Below are 17,941 nucleotides of genomic sequence, written 5' to 3' on the forward strand. Positions count from 1 at the left end.
GTCAGCGGTGGCCCCTCACGTGGCCCCTCCTGGCATGGACCCCTGTCTGCAGTGCTGGGGGGTTTGGGCCGCTCTGTTGGGGGAGGAGGGGGTGTGCACCCCAGGCCAGGGCGGCTGAAGGCAGCGGCCAGCGTGTCCCCTGCAGGCTCCGGGAGAAGGCCCTGCTGCCCAGTGGCCACTCACCCGGTGTCCCAGGCCGGAGTGGAAAGGGCGGCGCCGCCTGGACTCAGCGGCCAACAGGTGGCTCTGCCCTCCCGTCAGGCTGTCCCTTCCGGCCCCGGGGACTGACCCCGCACTGCGAGGCTACCAAGGACATGTGGCCGTCACACTCAGTCCTGCGCTGCCGCTCCCAGGTCCCCGCGGGCCACAGACTCCCGCCCGAGTTCTGCCCGAGCCGTGGGGACAGTCCGGCCCGGCTGGGCTTCCTGCTGACCCCCGGGCCCTCGCGGTGACTGGGAGACCCCCGGGACAGGGAGACGCAGGGGCGGGCCCGGGGGCGGGGGCGCGTCAAGGGCGACTCGGAGTCGGGCCCTGGGGAGCCGGAGTGCGGGCGCCCACCCGCCCCGCCCGCCCGCGCCCACCCCTGCCCCTCCCTGGTCAGTGGGCCGGGCCTTGCCCCGCCCCGCTGCGCCCACCCCTCCGGGCCCCGCCCCGCCGCACCCACCCCTCCGGGCCAGCCCGCCCGCCAGTGGACTGGGCCGCCCCCTACCCCGCGCCCCGCGCCCACCCGTCCGGGGCAGCCCCGCCCCGCCCGCGCCCACCCTCCAGGCCCCGCCCCGCCCGCGCCCGCCCCTGGCCCCGCCCCGCCCCGCCCCGCCCCGCCCCGTCCCCCCGCCGGGTGGGCGGCCCCTCGCGGCGGGCTCAGTCAGGCGGCGGCACCATGGCCTCGGCCCCCGGCCCGCGCGGCCTCCCTTGGCGCGGCCTCTGGCTGCTCCTGGGTGAGTGGGGGCGGGGCGCGCCCTGCCCGCCGGGGGCTCGGGTGGGCGGCCCGGCGGCACCTGAGCCCGCGCCCGGCGTCCGGCGGGTCAGCGCGCTGGTCGGGCTGCGGGCGGGGGCGGTGCCCGGGCGGGGGCTGGACACGCCGCCCCGCGGTGAGGGCCGAGGGCCCTTGGCCGAGGCCGGGGACCCCCTGAGAGCCGCCGGCGGTGGCCGCGCCGCTGCTGCCCCCAGGCGCCTCGTCCCCGGGGGCCGCTGGACGGGCCAGGGCAGGACCCGCTCTGCAGCCCCCGCGCAGGGGCTGCGACCCCCGCGGACGCCCGTGCCGCTGGGACTGTCTGGGCCTGGGAGGGGCCGCGGCTGCTTACAGGGCGCTGCCCGCAGACCCCGCGGCGCCCGCGCTGGCCAGTGCCCGCGGCATCGGGGTCAGGCGCCGGCCGGGAGCAGCCCCGCGACCCCCAGTGGACACGGCCCCCTTCAGAGTGGCCGGCGGAGGCTCCCTAATGAGCAGGCGAGTCCGCAGGCTCTGGGTCGCGCACTCCGGACAGGGCGTGTGGGGTGTGTGTGTGTGTGTGTGTGTGTGTGTGTGTGTGTGTGTGTGTGTGTGTGTGTGTGTGTGTGTGTATGTGTGTGTTAGTATGTGTGTGTGTGTGCATGTGTGTGTTAGTATGTGTGTGTGTGTCCGTGTGGACTGGCGCCTCCCCGGGCAGGGCGTGTGTGTGTGTGTGTGTGTGTGCGCGCGCGCGCTCGCGTGTGTGTCCGTGTGGGCTGGTGCCTCCCCGGACTGGGTGTGTTGAAACTCGCTCGTGGGACTTCCGCAGCGGCGGCGGCACCCAGGGAGGGCTGCAGGTGGCGCCTCCGCGGTGTTGCTGGGTCAGTCGGAGCCGGTTCTGTTTGGATCGGGCAGGGTGTTGCCTGTCTGCTCAGCGGTTGTCCCCGGCCGGCCCCACGGAGCCGTGGGGGAACGTTCTGGAGTTTTGCCTCCTTCTGAGGCAGCTGCCCGAGTCGGCCAGTCAGTCCCGGGAGTGGGCACAGGAGGGGCTGGCCCCAGGGGGAAGTCGCCGGAGTGTTCTGACTATTCTGAGTCTTCGCTCATGGGAGGAGCCAGTCCCACGGTTCGGGTCCATCAGAACCAGCGTCTGGGGTTCAGGCACTCCCCTGCATGTGGCCAGGCTTGATCCCTCACTCCTGGGCCCCTCACATGGAACCACCTGATGGCCCGCGAGTCACGGGGACAGTCCCTGGCCCTGAGCACTGTGTGGGAACGCTCAGAAAAGAGAGGCCCCAGCAGAGGCCTGGGGGGAGCCAGGGGGGAGGCACTTGTGAGCACGTGGTGACCCTGGCCCAGTCCCCAGCCCTGAGTCTTGCCAGGCTCTCTCCTGAGCACAGAGCCAGGAGTACCCCGGAGCACTGCTGGGTGTGGGCAGATCTTCAGTGAGGCCCCCTGTGTGGTGTGACCCCGCGGGTGTGGCTGCCCGGGCCCCCTGCAGGCCCCAGCCCGTCTCCCTGGGCAAAGTGGCACGGTGGGCCAGGGAGAGCTGAGACCCCGCCCCCTGCAGCTCTGAGGGGCTGCCTCCCCATCCCGGCCAGCGCGTGTCCTCACAGCAGCCTGGGGAGCCTTGTGCAGGGACCAGGGGACGGAGACTGCTGGGCACAGGTGTCCTGTGGGCGCCGGGAAGGGCATCTGGGGCCGAGGGACCCCCCCACCTCAGGGTCCTTATTGCCCGCGGGGCCAGGGGAGATGACGGACACGCAGACGCCCACCCCCCCCCCCGGAGAGCAGCCTGTTCCGGCCCCTTGCTGAGCACTGCCAGCGGGAACCCCCAGGTGCCTGGCGCCTCGGGCGGAGCTGGCTTCCTGCCAGGGTCATGCCAGCAGCCCGCCCTGCCAGGTCCACATAATGAGGCCGTTGTGGGCCGCAGGGCCTGGCGCCCACGGCTCCTTCCGGGGTCAGCAGCCGTGTCCCTGGACACACACCGGGCTGCCAGGCGTCGCCTTGGCGGGTCCCTGGCTGGATCACAGAGTGGCCTCTGTCTGGCGGGGTCTGTGGACCCGCCCCCCTGCGTCCACTGCCCCCCTGTGCCGCAGCCCCTGCGCGTGAGTCCCCCAAACCTCACCCAGGCGCACCCCCGGCCGCCCCTCACCAGTCAGCAGCGGCTCCTGTCGGGCGCGTCTGCGTGGCCCGGGGGCAGCCGGCAGGGACCCACTGCTGGCCGGTGTCCAGCTCCCGCTGGTGGACACCGCACCCCCGCCTCTGTGCTTTCTTCTGCGGGTGGTGGCAGGAGGGTGTCCCACGGGAAGGCGTGTCCTCAGGGCGTGTGGGGAAGCACCCCCGTCCCAAAGCCAGGGACCCCTGCGTCCCCCCTTGATTCACGCCTAGGCATTGGCCTGAATCAGGAAGAGCTTCAGGGGCTGGAGCGATAGCACAGCGGGGAGGGCGTTTGCCTTGCACGCGGCCGACCCGGGTTCTAATCCCAGCATCCCATAGGGTCCCCTGAGCACCACCAGGAGTAATTCCTGAGTGAAGAGCCAGGAGTCACCCCTGTGCATCGCCAGGTGTGACCCAAAAACAAAAACAAAAAAAAGAAAGAGCTTCAGTTTCACCCTCAAAACTGCCCGCGGGCCCTGGGTGGAGAAGACCCCTGAGAACCTTGGGGGTCCCTGAGCCCCGGGGTGTCTGCTCCTGAGGGCAGGGGATTCTGGTTCCCGGGGCAGCTCCTACCCCGCCCGGCACCTGTGGGTGAGGCCTGTGAGGTGGGCACCTGTGTCCCCCTGTCTGCGGACAGTGCCCTGCGGGGGGGCTGGTGGGGACCCTCTGACCCCACCCATGGGTGCCCCGTCTCTGCAGAGTTAATCTCTCCCTGGCCTTCCCGCCCGGGACCCCCACGCCCCTCCTCCCTCCCTTCCTCATACCCGCCGTGTAGTGGGGGCCTTTCCTGAGTTATTTGGGAGCTTTGCTGGGGTCGGGGTAGCCTGGCCTGGCACCCCACTTCCCTCGGATCTGGGCCCTGTGGCTGGTTCTTCCACGCCCAGCCCAGCGGGCCCTTCACGGATAGCACCTCGGGCAGAGAGAGGACAGTGGGTGGTGTCTGCAGCCACCACCTGGGGTCCCTCTCCTGCTGAAGGCCCTGCGGGGACGCCCCTCCTCTCAGATGGTCCCTCATCATCCCTGCAGGGGCGGGTGGCCCCGGTGAGCCAGAGGCTCATCAGCCTGTTCGTGTGGCTTACAGGGAGGGAAGCCCAGCAGGGAAAGACCCTTAATGGGTGCTTGCAGGACACAATATAAGCCCTGCAGGCTGTGGCTCGCTGGGTTTTGTAGGTTAAGTAGGAGTTTTCACCGGACATCCAGCCTCTCGTCTCCACCCAGTGCCTGTGCTTCTGGTTTCCCTTCACAGGCTCAGGGCAGCGTGTTCAATGGGTCCTGGTGACAGGCCCGTGTGTGGGTCCCAGAGTTGCGGGCCAGGGCAGGTGCGGAGGTCAGAGCCCTCAGGAGTCGCCTGGGATCCTTACATGTGGAAACTGAGGTGGGAGTCAGGGCCCTGAGCTCCTCTCTGGACACCCTCTGTGCACGCCCCCGCCACTCGGCCAGCTGCTTGCTGCTGTCAAGTGGCTACAGCAGGGGCTGAGGCACACCGGGAAGGGGCTGACAAGCTCCGTGTATCCAGTGAAAATTCCTTCATGGTCTGCAAATCCCAGGGCCCCGCACACCCACGGCCCTGGGAGTGTCCGAACTGCCGCCTGCCCTCCTGTCCCCCTCCTCTCCAGCCCTAAGGAGCCCCTCCCACGACCCCGGCTGCTGACCTCATGCCCATCTGCCTGAAGGCCCCTTCCGCCCGGGTGCGGCCCCCACAGGCCCCAGGCCCCTCTGAGAGATGCTGCATTGCTCGCCTGACCGCAGGCAGGACCCAGTGGCACAGCCTTCGCAGGCAGCCCGGCCGGGGCGCTTGGGGGCCACGTGGTGCTGGGGGGGCCCCGCCTCCTGCCTGGGGAGCTTGTGCCCAGCCTTTGGGCATGGCACAGGGTGTGGTGAGACAGGCAGGGGGAGGTGGGCACTGGCCTCGCACGCGGCCTTCCAGGGTAGATCCGGTGCCGCGGCATCCCCTGGACCCCGCCGGGAGTGACCCCCGAGCACCACCCAGATATGCCCCCCAAAAAGATGGGCCACGGGCCACTGGCAGGCCCGGCTGCGGGCGCGTGGGGCACAAGCACTGAGTCCTTAACGTTGGCGCTCCCGTTTGCAGATGCCGCAGTGCTCGCTTCCACCCAGGGGACTGCCTGGTTCTATGGGAGACGCTCGGCCGGGGTGCTGGGCCGGCCCCTAGACTGGCGTGCCTGGGCAGACCCGCATCACACCTGGGGGGTGTCCTGCCACCCCCTAGGAGCCCCAGAGCTGCCCCCCATAGCCTAGTGGGAGGCTCCTCCTGCAGTGCTCGAGTTTGTCCTGCCTCGGCGCCCCCGGGGCATATCTGGCTCTTCCCCATTCGGGAGGCCCCCACCTGGCCCCCACCTGGCCCCCACCCGCCCCCATCTGGCTGCTGCCACCAGGCAAAGTGAGCAGGTCCCCGGAGCTGTGGGTGCTGAGGGCGCTGAGCCTGGAGGGGAGAGCGGCTGCCTCAGTTTCCTCATCTGTGACCGGGTCTCGTGACACGCAGGGGTGGGACCATGTGCAAGGCCACAGACCATGCCCTGAGCCCACTCGTGTGGGGGACACATATGTGCCCCGTGGCAGGCGGGGACAAAGCCGAGGGTAGGCCTGGGAGATGCTCAGAGGCCAGAGCCGCCAGCATCCCCTAGACCCCCAGCCCTGCAGCTGTGCCCCCAAAATACAGCAGTAGATAATGCTCTGGGCGCTCCCCGGGGGCCCCCGAGTGCCCCGCAGATTCAGGGGTCCCCCAAGTGCCTCACAGACCCTGGGGTCCCCCGAGTGCCTCACAGACCCTGGGGTCCCCCAAGTGCCTCACAGACCCTGCCCCCCCCCGAGTGCCCCATAGACCCTGGGGTCCCCCGAGTGCCTCACAGACCCTGGCCCCCCCGAGTGCCCCATAGACCCTGGGCCGTCCCCCGAGTGCCTCACAGACCTTGGGCCCCCCCCCAGTGCCCCATAGACCCTGGGGTCCCCCGAGTGCCTCACAGACCCTGGGGTCCCCCGAGTGCCTCACAGACCCTGGCCCCCCCCCAGTGCCCCATAGACCCTGGGGTCCCCTGAGTGCCTCACAGACCCTGGGCCGTCCCCCGAGTGCCCCATAGATCCTGGGGTCCCCCGAGTGCCTCACAGACCCTGGGGTCCCCCGAGTGCCCCATAGATCCTGGGGTCCCCCGAGTGCCTCACAGACCCTGGGGTCCCCCGAGTGCCTCACAGACCCTGGCCCCCCCCGAGTGCCCCATAGACCCTGGGGTCCCCCGAGTGCCTCACAGACCCTGGGGTCCCCCGAGTGCCTCACAGACCCTGGGCCCCCCCAGTGCCCCATAGACCCTGGGGTCCCCCAATGCCTCACAGACCCTGGGGTCCCCCGAGTGCCTCACAGACCCTGCCCCCCCGAGTGCCCCATAGACCCTGGGGTCCCCCGAGTGCCTCACAGACCCTGGGGCCAGCATAGAGCAGCTCCGAGGGCCGCAACAGGAGGGCCCCCCGGTGTATCCAGGGAAGGGCCCTGGGGGACAGGGAGTCGGTCACCCCCGGGCAGCCCTAGGAGCTGGGTGACCCCTGCCTGTCTTGCAGCCCACCACCTCCTGGCGGCCACCGCCTGCAGGGACGCCGAGTACCGCCCCGTCCTGCAGGAGCTGTGCCTCGCGCCCTTCCGGGCCCACATGGACGCCATCGGACAGGCGCTGTGGTGCGACTGGGACCAGACCGTGAGGTGAGTCTCGGGGGCGGGGGCGGGGGGCTCTGTCCACTGAGGCCCCGGGAACATTGGCACGCTCTCCCAACGGGCTCCCATGAGTGGGGTTCACTGCCCAACCCCTCGGCCCCCGTGGCCCGCTTTCTGCTGTCAGCCCCGGCGTCCAGGGATCTGTCGGGATCCAGTCGGGAAGGGAGGGGACGAGAGGCGCCAGAGTGCCGGGTCACAGCACACAGGGGTGGGGAGAGAGGGTGTAAGTGCACATGTGAATGTATGTGTGAGTATGTGTATGTGTGTGTGCATGTGTGAGCATGTAAATGAGCGTGCATGGGTGTGTCATGTGTATGAGTTGTGTTTGTGCGTGTATTATTGTGTGCACATGTGTGACTGCATCCATGTGTGAATGTATTTGTGCATGTATTCATGTGTGAGTATGTGTGCACGTGTGTGCATGTGAGTACATGTATGTGAGTTTATGCATGTGTGTATGAGTGTGCATATGTGGCTATGTATGAGTGTGTATGTGTTTGAGTATGCATGTGTGCTTGTGTGTGCATGTGTGTGAGTATACATGTGTGTATGTGTGCATGTGTGTGCGTATGAATGTGTATGTGTTTGAGTGTGCATGTGAGTGTGCATGTGTGTGAGTGCACATGCGTGTGCATGTGAGTGTGCATGTGTGTGAGTGCACATGCGTGAGTATGTGTGTGTGTGTGTGAGTGTGTATGTGTGGGTGTGTGCTTGTGTGAGTGCATGTTCTTGAGTATGTGTGTATGTGTGTGCATGTATGTGTGAGTGTGTGCTTCTATCTGTGTGTGCATTATGAAACTGGGCTAGCCTCCGTGGAGGACAAGGGGGTGGTCACTCAGCAGTGGACCCTGAGGCAGGGACTGGCCTGCATTTTCAGGGTGGGCCACATGCCCCACCAAGTGGTCTTGTGCCCCACTCGGGTTGGGAAGTTGGGAGTCGGACCCCCGAGCCTGCCCACGGCTGCGAGGTGCCCCCGGGAGGCAGAGATGTGGGGGCAGCCGGCCTGCGGGCTCCGAGTCCTCGAGTGCAGTTTGCGCGTGGAGACTGCCGCGTGGGGAGTGGCCTCGCTGAGGAGAGGGGGGTGCGTGCAGCTCCTCCCAGAGAGAATCCGGAGTGGGGGGCCGTGTCCAGGGCTGCTGACCGCCCCCTCCCCGCCGTCCCAGTCCCGAGACCTCCCTTGCGTGGGCTCCCACCACCCGGCCCGGAGCGGGGGCCCCACCCGCAGGGTGTGTGGCCGCGGGGCAGCTTCTCCCCAGGAAACACCCCCAGAGCCGGGCCAGGCAAGGGCTGAGGGGCTGAGGCTGGGGGCTGTGGCCTTCAGCGCCCTCCCACGCCCCTTCCCTACACACGGTTTCCTTTGATCCTGGAAAGGCCGCAGGGTCTCAGCTTCTCCCTTCAGCAGCTGTGAGCTGGGAAGCAGCAGGTGTTCCAGGGGCGGCTGGGGGAGGGGAGGTGCAGAGGGGTCCTGTTCCCGGAGGCCCCCCGCGCTGAGGCCCTGCGTGGGGCTCCGCCCCACCGTCCGGGGCTCGCCTGGCACAGCCCTGCGGTTGCCCTGGCACCTGCTGCAGGTTTGGTGCAGACGCCTCGCCCGGGAGCGTGGCCGGCCAGGAAGGGGCGAGAGGAGGGGCTGCTGGCAGGGCTCCAGCCACTTCCTCAGCTTTGCCTGTGGCTGAGAAAGCAGCGTCCTCTCGGGCCACCCTGGACACGCATGCTGCCCTCGTGGGGTGGGGGGCCACGTCTCCGATCCTCCACCCGAGACCCTGGCTCGCAGGCGGCCACGTGGCCCAGGGCTGCTGCCTCCCCAGTGCCCACTTGTCTCAGCACCAGCCCGAGGCTGACCTGCCCGCCCAGCGGCCGAGCGTCCCCGGGGGTGGCCCTGAGTCCTCTCGCCTGCCCGGCCAGGCGCCGGCTATGGCTGGGACTCACACGGCTGGTTGTGTGCCGGCGGGTCCTAGGGAATGTCCCTGCTGTTTGCGCTCGTGCGGTCACTGGGAGGATTCCCAGGAATGGAGTCTGGGGCCCAGAGATGGCACCGTGGGCAGGGCAGGCACCCTGAGCACAGAGCCAGGGGCCCGGGCACCTCCAGGTGTGGCCACGGCGTCCACTAAGCCAGAAGCTCCCTTGACTCCCAGGCTGCTGCTGCTGCTGATCGCTGGCAGGAAGCGTGTCGGAGAGGGCAGGGCTGACCCCGCGTCGGGCTGGCCAGTAGCCCTGAGGGCGGCAGACGGGGCAGTCGGGCAAGGCCACAGAGCTCCCGAGGGCTGTCGGAGCCTGTGCCTGTGCGTGTGGGGCCTGGGTCCTCGACGGCCCCAGCCTCCTGGGAAACGCCCACCGTGTTCTGGAACATTCCACAGTTCATTAGGGACCCAGAACAGAAAGTCCCGCCAAGAAAAAAATGGTGCAGGGAGGGGGTGTTGGGGGTGCTCAGTCAGACAGGGGGCAGGGGAGGACCGCTCCGCGCTGAGCACCCTCGTGGGGAATTCCCAGCCCCCTGCCACAGACGCGCAGTGTTTACTGTGAGTCTCAGCTGTCACTGCTGTATAAATAAACAGGATGAAGTGGGCAGCCGCTGCCCGTGCCGGGTATTTTTAGCCGCGGTGGCGGAGGGCTGTGGGGTGAGGTTTCAGGGAAGGGTTTGCTCCCAGTAGACCCGGAGCGGCTTAGCGGGGGCCGGCTGCTGCCCCTGTCCACGCCTCGGCCCAGAAGGCAGGAGGGGACATGGTTTAGGGACCCTGCGTGTGGCCACCTGCCCAGAGCTGGTCACTCAGACAGCAGAGCCCGGCACGAGCGTGGAGCCTCCCTCGCACTGGGCTGGACGCCAGCGTCCCGTCCCTCCCAGTCCAGCACCTTCGAGACTTCCTTGTCTTTCCTTCCCTTTGCTGCTTGCAGCTCCAGCTCCCCGGGCACAGAGACCGTGCCTCAGTGGGCCTGTGCTCTACCCACCCGCTCCTCCCTGCGCCTCCTCCCCTTGGTCCACCCCAAAGCCTGTCCTTGTTGCTGGCCCGGCCGCTGGGTCGCAGAGGCTTCTGCAGCCCTTCTGCTCTGGCCGTGGCCTCCACTCTGCAGAACCTCTTCATCCTTTTTTTTTTTACTTTTTGGGTCACACCTGGCGATACACAGGGCTCACTCCTGGCTCTGCACTCAGGAATCACTCCTGGCGGTGCTCAGGGGACCATATGGGATGCTGGGAATCAAACCCGGGTCAGCCACGTGCAAGGCAAACGCCCTACCCGCTGTGCTATCGCTCCAGCCCCGATACCTTCATCCTTAAGGCCGGGCGATGGCTCCGAAGTCTGGACGACAAGCGTTGCATGCAGGAACCCCTCGTTCAACCCCTGGAACTAGGCACAGCCCCTGAGAAGTGATGCACCCCACACCCACGAGACAGTGCCCTCATGCCGGGGGCAGAGCTGCAGTTTGAGTGATGCTGGGCGTGAGCCAGGCGGTCCCTGCTCCAGGCTGCCCCGGCCCCCAAAGAAGCAAAAATGAACCTTCACTGCGGCTGTGTGTGGAGAGTTTGCTTCTTCGTGTGGGCCCAGCATTCTGCTCCTGAGTGGGGCGTGCTCCTTAGCTGCTGCCCGTTCATCCGCTCTGAGCTTCGTTCCACGGGAAGACTGGCCCCGCCTCCCTGGAAGCCGTTTTTGCTGGGGTGGAATTCTGGGCTGTGTGCCGCCCCCCGTGAATGGCAGCAGAAGACGCTCCGGACACCCCGACTTGAGCCCCGCGGCGTCAGGCCGAGCTGCCCCTGGGAACTCTCGCTCTCCCCTGTACTGAGCGGGGGTGACCCCACTGGAAGTGACACTGGCTCTGGGGGCCCATCTGGGGACCTGCTGGCAGAGCCTGGCACAGGGTCAGCTGTTGCTCTGGTCTCCTGGACACCAGGATTCGCCTTGTTTGTGCTTTTACTTTTGTTCCTGGTGGTGCTCGGGGGAACACCTGGCAGTGCTCGCCGGACCACTGGTGGTCCTGAGATTCGAACCACGGTCGCTGCCGCAGCACCGTGCAAGGCGAGTGCCGTGAGCTCTGTCTGCTCCCAGCTCCACACAGGAATTGGCTTCAGAGGCTGGAGCGTTAGCACAGCGGGGAGGGCGTTTGCCTTGCACGCGGCTGACCTGGGTTCGATCCCAGCATCCCCTGTGGTCCCCCAAGCACCGCCAGGAGTAATTCCTGAGTGCAGAGCCAGGAGTAACCCCTGTGCATCTCCGGGTGTGACCCCAAAAGCAAAAAAAATAATGAATAAAAATAAGAATCGGCTTCCTCTTGGGCCTCTCTCCCTTGTCTCTGGCTCCGGGGCCTGACTCTGAGGAGACCCTTGGGCTGCCCACACCATCGTTGCTGCGGCCTCTTCTTCCCCGCTGCGGGGTCCTGGCCTGGGGTGGTGGGTGGGTGTCTGCGCTCTGTGGAGAGTTTTCAGCCCTGCCTCTTTCCATGTGGTTCCTGCCCCATCTTCTCTCGAGGCTTTGGAGTTTTTCAAACCACAAGTCTGTGGATGCCGCTGGCTGTTACGGTACCGGCCCTCGGGGGCCACTTTTTCTCTGTGTTTCAGCATCGGAAACTCCCGACCTGCCAAGTCAGTAACTTTCCTCCTCAGCTGCCATTAGAGAAATTCTCCAGCAGCGCGGCTGGGTTTTCTTCAAGCGTTTCTCTCTGATTACCACTGGGGCAGCCACGGTGCTGCGGCGGCCTGGGCGGGCAAAGCTGGGCGGGCAGGGCCGGGCGGGCAGGGCCCGGTGGGGAGGCCTCCCGAGGGCCAGGCCTCCCTCGGGCCAGGCCCGGGTGCCCTGCGCTGATCCCAGCCCGCGTCTCTCTGACTCTTAGTTTCCATCAGCTGCTGAGACTCTCCAGCTGTTCCCTGCGCCCCACAAGCCCCTTCTTGCCTCTGAGAGCTCTGCCTCCCTGCAGCCCTTGGATGGGGCGGGGGTGGGGGGCGGCGGCGGCTCTGAAGGGAACCCGGAGCCTTCCAGCCCTCGGGAAGGGGCGGACATGGAGCTTGTGGGAACGTGGAAATGATCAGCGGCTCTGGGGCTTGTGCGAGTCTGGCTGGGGGGTGGGCAGGGCCTGGGGTCTGGGGCTGCCTTCTGAGCCCCCAGGAGGGGCTGGATAGCACCGCGGGGAGGGCGTTTGCCTGGCACGCAGCCGACCCGGGTTCAATCCCCAGCCTCCCACAGGGTCCCCTGAGCACCGCCGGGAGTGATTCCTGAGTGCAGAGCCAGGAGTAACCCCTGAGCATTGCCGGGTGTGACCCAAAAAGCAAAAATAAATAAATAAACAGAGCCCCCAGGAAATGCCTCTTAGTGGGGGCTGCCTGCGCCCAGTTCTAAGGTTGAGTTCTGCGGTGTGACCTCCCCGTTACCCCCCAGATGGGTGGCTCCCCCAGCAGTGACAGCAGGGTTCCCATGTCGTGCTCTGGGCTCTCCTGTGGCAGTCACTCTCTCCTCAGAGCACTTGACAGGGAGTCCAGGCTGTGCTTGGGCTGGAAATCTGTGTTGTGTCCTGTGGGACGCTCAGCCTGGCAGTTTCCTTTACTGTCCCGCAGGGCGGGCGGCCTTTCCCCTCCCCGTCACAGGAGATGCTCCCCACAGAGTGGACGCGGGAGGCTGAGGCTGGTGCTCCAGCACTGGGGAATCAGGAAATCAGGGTCTCGGTGTTGGCCCTTGGGTGCAGGCCCGTCTGCTCCCCAGAGTCCTCTGGTTTGGTTTTGGGGGTCACACCTGATGATGCCCAGGGCTCACTCCTGACTGTGCTCAGGGCTCACTCCTGGCTCTGTGCTCAGGGCTCACTCCCTGCTCTGTGCTCGGGGCTGACTCCCGGCTCTGTGCTCAGGGGTCACTCCCGGCTGTGTACTCAGGGCTGGCTCCTGACAGTGCTCAGGGGGCCCTATGGGATGCCAGGATTGAACTCGGTTCATGCGCGTGCAGGCGAGCGCCCTCCCAGCCATGCTGCCGCTCCAGCCTGGCATCTTCCTTCGTTGTTGCTGCAACCCTCCGGGCCCAGCCTCTCTTCACCTAGTGGTTCTTTGGGGTGAGAAGAAACCCCGCAGTGCTCGGGATCACTCCTGGCGGGGCTGGGCGCTGTGGTGCAGGGCCGGCCCCGGGGCGGCTTGTCCAGGCCAGCGTCCAGCCACACTCTCTCTCCCCACTCGGGGGGTAGCGCTCGGGGTCTCTGCGCCCTGCCCTGTGCCCGAGATCTGTCGGCCTCACAGAACTGCGCGGGGGTCTGTGGCCCCGGAGACCCCAGGCTGGCCCTCGAGGCCGCGCCCAGCCCTTGGTCGTTACTGAGCTCGTCACTTCTCTTTGCTGCAGCTTCCGTGTACCCCTGCGAGGGTCTCTGCAGACCAGCGGGGCTGGGTCCTGCCAGGACTCGGGACAGGGATGCCCAGGGTTCTGTCCAATCAGGGACAAGGATGCCCAGGGTTCTGTCCAAAGGGTTCTGCCCAATCAGGGACAAGAATGCCCAGGGTTCTGTCCAATCAGGGACAGGACGCCCCAGATCTGTCCAATCAGGAACAAGGACGTGCAGGGTCCTGTCCAATCAGGAACAAGGACGTGCAGGGTTCCGTCCAATCAGGGAAAAGGCCTAAGATGCTCTAATTACCCCCTCAACACTGAATCTTTGGTTGGTTGTTTTTTTTAATTTTGTTTCCTTTTCTTTGGGGGGGGTGCATTTGGGGGCCACGCCCGGAGGTGCCCCCAGGAATCACTCCTGGTAGGGCTGGGGGGCCTCCTGGTGCTGGGGCTCGGAGGCAGGCGGCCCCTCTTGCACTGTCTTCCCGCAGGGTCTCCGAGCAGCTTTCTGCTGGCTGTGAGGGACTCGGCGCCCCCAGCAGTGCTCGCCGAGGGCTGAGACTCAGGGCGGGCAGGACCGGGTGCGGGCTTCGCGTGCACGAGGTCCTGGGCTCAGTGCCCGTCCCTGCCAGGGCTGGGGCGCGTAGTGGCCCCCAAGCACCGCAGGGGATCAGGCCTGAGCGGCTGAGTGTGACCCAGGCCCCCGGCACCGCCTGGCAGGTTCGATTCAAAAAGAAAACCAGGAAAAATATGGGAGGTGGCGCCCAGTGGGGCTGCAGTCCCGGATGCAGGCGGCGGGGGTGCGTTTGCCCTCAGGCGCCTGCAGTGACCCTGGGGGGCGGATGCGGGCCGTGAGCCCTGTGGGGGAGTCCCAGGACGCCCCTTCTCAGGACAGGGCCGGGGGCAGTGCCGGAGCCAGGGCGGCGCATGGGCTTCCCCGGGGACAGGGTGACCTGGGGGCTTTCCCTGGGGGGCAGGTGGCCGCGGGCCCGAGCTGGCCCAGAGACTGACCCCTCCTCTTCCGTCCACAGGAGCTACTGGGAACTCTGGAACTGCACCCGGCAGGTGGCCGGGCAGCTGGGCTGCGCGTGGCCCGGCGCGGCTGTGGACCGCTTCTTCGTGGGCGTGCACCGCCTCTACTTCCAGGCCTGCCCCGCAACCGGCAGGGCCGTGCAGGACCCGCCCAGCAGCATCCTCTGCCCCTTCATCGCGGTGCCCGTGCTGGTGACCCTGCTGGTGACGCTGCTGGTGGCCTGGCGGAGCCAGCGCTCGGAGCGCGTGGTGTAGGCGGGCAGGGTGCCCGGCTCCCAGCCCGGGCCAGGAGAGCCAGCAGGAACCCAGGACGTGGGGGCAGTGGGGACTGTCCTTGCACTGTGACCGCTGTGGTTAAAGGACGCTGGGACCTGTGCCTGCCCTGTTGGGCGCTCGCGGCCCTCACCCACTGTGGCTCCCTGACCCCGGGCCACCAAGGAGCTGGGGGTGGAACTGGGAGACAGCAGCATGGCATGTCGTGCCCCCCCCCGGATTCCAGGACCACTGGCCGAGGGGACTGACCGTCACACCTGTGGGCAGGTCACTCATCTCCTTCCCCCAAGGGTGGCCCTCAGCCCACCCCAGCCTCTGCTGCTCCCCCAGCCACTGACAGCCAGGCTTCCGGAAGGTTCTGGAGGCCTGGCACTGTGCCAATAGATACCTGGTGAGCCCTGAGCCCTCCGGGCCCGTCCCTCCCCACCCATCAGAGCCGGTTCCCGCTTCCACCCTGACAGCTCCTGTGTGTGCTCGCGTGGCTGTCCCCACCCTGAGCAGAGGGTCCGGTCACCGGCTGTGTGCCGTGTGTAGGACTGTCCACCCCTCCCAGGCCTGGGTACACGCCATGCTCTGCACCATGCCAGCCACTGCCTCGGGCCCCCGGGAGCCCAGAGATGTGTCCTCCGAGAGCAGTGGATGGCTCTGCTCTCGACCCTTCTGTCCATCGGGGGGCATGTCCTGGAGTCCTGGCCGAGGCCTGGAAAAGGGTCACCTGCTGCTCGGACACAGCCTGAATCCCTCCTGCTGGCAACGGGTCCCTCTCCAGTCTGGCAGGGCCGCAGGTCAGGCTGTGGACTGCGGGGACTGCTGGCCCCGGTCTGCGACCCCCCACCTCCGTCCACTCTCCCGGACACCCCCCGCAGCCTGCACAGGGCAGCTCCAGGCTGGCAGAGGGAAACGGGGCACCGGGCACCACTGCGGGGATCAACGCCAGCCTGCAGCTGCGACCCTTCCCTCTCCCACCCATGGTGACCCAGGAGACCGAGGGGACACGGGGCGCCCGGCTGGGCCCCCCGCTCTGCTCTCTCCAGCGGACGCGCTTCCGGGCAGGCGTGGCTGCAGGCACCGAATCAGGGCTCCATTCCTGGGGCTGCTGCTCAGTGGAAGGATGAAGCCCTCGGTGCTTGTTCATGTCTGTTGGGAGCTGGACGTCCGTCTGTCCGTCTGTCTGGCCCCTGCCCTGGGCTCACCCGCACAGTGTGGGGTACACAGCCCGCCGGCCGCCCTCAGGTTCTGTGCATCTCCCGCTGGCGCTTTCTCTAGGTGCCGCTGTCCCTGGCAAAGCTGCACACCCCCGCCGGCCCGACAACTCTCCCCTCCCGGGCAGCCTGCCTCCGTGTGAGCCTGGCTTCTAGAAGCTTCCAGAAGCTTCTTTAGGAACCCACCAGGCGGGCTCATCCCTGGCCCGGAAACGCCACTCTCCATGGCCCTGTGCTCCCAGGAACATATTTTATGCGCAAAGTGCTTCGTTCCTTTAGCGTCTTTGCGCGTTTTCCTCGGTGGCTCTGTCGTCTCTCCGGGCTGGATCTCCCGAGCTGTCGGCCCTCACGCCTCTGTAGGTGAGTGAAGACTCTGCCTCAGCCCCAACAGAGAGAGGAGGGAGCCGCGCCGAGGGGACAGACAGCGGCAGGAAACTGCCCTTCTGTGATGAGGGACAGTGAACAACTAATAATGAGGGCCCGGAAGGGCACGGCTGGGGACAGTCCCCTGGCCTGGAGGTCCTTTGGTCCCTCCATGGCACTGCAGGAAAAAAAAAGAAAGGTTTTAGAAAGTTAAGAAATGAGATACGGGGAGCTGGAGCAGATAGTACAATGGGGAGGGCGTTTGCCTTGCATGCAGCCAACCCAGGTTCGATCCCCGGCATCCCAAAAGGTCTGCTGAGCACCGCCAGGAGTAATTCCTGAATGCAGAGCCTGGAGGAACCCCTGAGCATCAGTGGGTGTGACCCAGAAAGCAAAATTAATAAAATAGTATTTTTTAATAAGATACCATTTTTTTTAAGATGTTGGAAAAAATTTATTTTAAAATTGTATTGGAGGGGCACGAAGTGATACAACAGCGGGGTGGGCGTTTGCCTTGCACGCGGCCATCCTGGGTTCAGTCCCCGGCTCCCATATGGTCCCCTAAGCACCACCAGGAGTGATCCCTGAACTCAGAACTAGAAGTAAGCCCTGAGCACTGCCGGGTAAGGCCCCAAAACCAGTAAGTAAAATCAGATTTTAAAACCCAGTATGATGGGCCAGTGAGACACTCCAGCGGGCCGGGCACTGGCCCTGTAGGTGGCAGACCGAGGGTTCTCCTCAGGGCCCGCGTGGTCCCCCGAGCTCCGCCGGGTGTAGCCCCCAAACAAACAAAGTTAAATAACAACAACCCTTTTCACTCTGTACTAGACGGTTCCGGGTCACTTCCCCCTTTCCAGCGGGACCAGCCCCTCCCCCTCCGCCTCCGCCAAGTCCCAGGCATCTGCAGGAACCCCCGTCATTCCCGTCAGCCCCCACATCGCTCCAAAGAAAACCACAACCAAGCCGGAAGGGCTTTACCCCTTGAGACAACGTCGAGTCTCCCTTCTCGCTGGCCTGCATGCCCCTCCCTGGGCCGCTGACCCCCACATTTCTCCTGACCCCACTTCTGGATCCTGCCAGCCCCAGCTTAGAGGCTGGTGGGACTCGGGCCACACCAGAGGGTCATCACCTGTGTGCTACGAGGCCCTGCGGGTGTCCCTGGGCACTGCCCAGTGGCCTGGCCAGGAGGACAGTGACAGGGAGCCCGCCCGAGGCTCTGAGCACTGAGCGTGGCCCCGGCTGCACCCCTCCCGTTGCGTCTGTGCGCTTGTCTGGCCTGGTGCCGCCTGCTGTCGGCAGCGCGGCCTCCTCCACGCCCGCCCCTAGCTTTGGGGGGCCGGGTTTCCCGCTGGGCCCAGGACACCCCACCCCGGGCCTTGACCACTTGCTACAGTTGTGGCAGGACAGGTGGGGCGCTGGCTTTGTGCACGGCCAGCCCAGGGTTGCTCCCCTGCTCCTCACCGGGCCCCCCCAAGCCCGCCAGGAGAGACCCCTGAGGACAGAGCCAGAGCCAGCTGAGCAGAGCTGGGTGTGGCCCCAAACCAAACCCAGAGGGGAAGGTCCCCAAGCCCACGGCCATGCACAGACGGGCTGAGGAAGCTGGAGTCCAGGGTCGGGCCCCTCCGTGTCCAGGCCTCTCTGACCCATAGAGGCGTCACTCATCCTGTGCCTCACTGCCCCGTCCACCATCACACATCCCCAGTCTGTCCCTCGCCGCCCGCTGGCCTCCAGGATCCAGCGGCCTGGTCTGTCCCTGTGCCCTTCCCCATCCACCACAAGCCCCATTATCTCAAGGGAAGGCTGAGCTAGAGGTGCCCAGTCTAGAGAGAACTTTCCAGAAGGAAGAGGACTGAGCCTGTGCCAGTGGGGGCCGGTGCTTACCCTCAGGGCTCACCCCTCATTTTCATGCTAGACACCCCCCCCAGGGTGCAGCGGGCAGCCCTCACCCCAGCAGCACCCACCCCGGCTCCACCAGCGAGGA

General features: G+C 66.5%; 1 protein-coding gene across 1 annotated transcript; it reads left to right on the top strand.

The window, feature by feature from the left end:
* Positions 1–821: 821 nt before the first annotated feature.
* On the top strand, positions 822–17,428 carry RAMP1 (receptor activity modifying protein 1). The gene is made up of 3 exons (XM_055120749.1): positions 822–938; positions 6,656–6,794; positions 14,122–17,428. Exons 1-3 carry the CDS (start codon positions 881–883, stop codon positions 14,375–14,377), a joined length of 453 nt encoding a protein of 150 aa, XP_054976724.1. The 5' UTR covers positions 822–880; the 3' UTR covers positions 14,378–17,428.
* The last annotated feature ends 513 nt before the right edge of the window (positions 17,429–17,941 follow it).

The sequence above is a fragment of the Sorex araneus genome, chromosome X, assembly GCF_027595985.1.
Source record: "Sorex araneus isolate mSorAra2 chromosome X, mSorAra2.pri, whole genome shotgun sequence".
Lineage (NCBI taxonomy): Eukaryota > Metazoa > Chordata > Mammalia > Eulipotyphla > Soricidae > Sorex > Sorex araneus.

What these genes read in the sequence shown, in the direction of transcription:
- RAMP1 (XM_055120749.1), top strand. Translation starts at nt 881, where the DNA reads ATGGCCTCGGCCCCCGGCCCGCGCGGCCTCCCTTGGCGCGGCCTCTGG. An exon ending in CGGCCTCTGGCTGCTCCTGG is followed by an intron (nt 939 to 6,655) that starts GTGAGTGGGGGC and finishes CCTGTCTTGCAG; the next exon opens with CCCACCACCTCCTGGCGGCC. An exon ending in GACTGGGACCAGACCGTGAG is followed by an intron (nt 6,795 to 14,121) that starts GTGAGTCTCGGG and finishes TTCCGTCCACAG; the next exon opens with GAGCTACTGGGAACTCTGGA.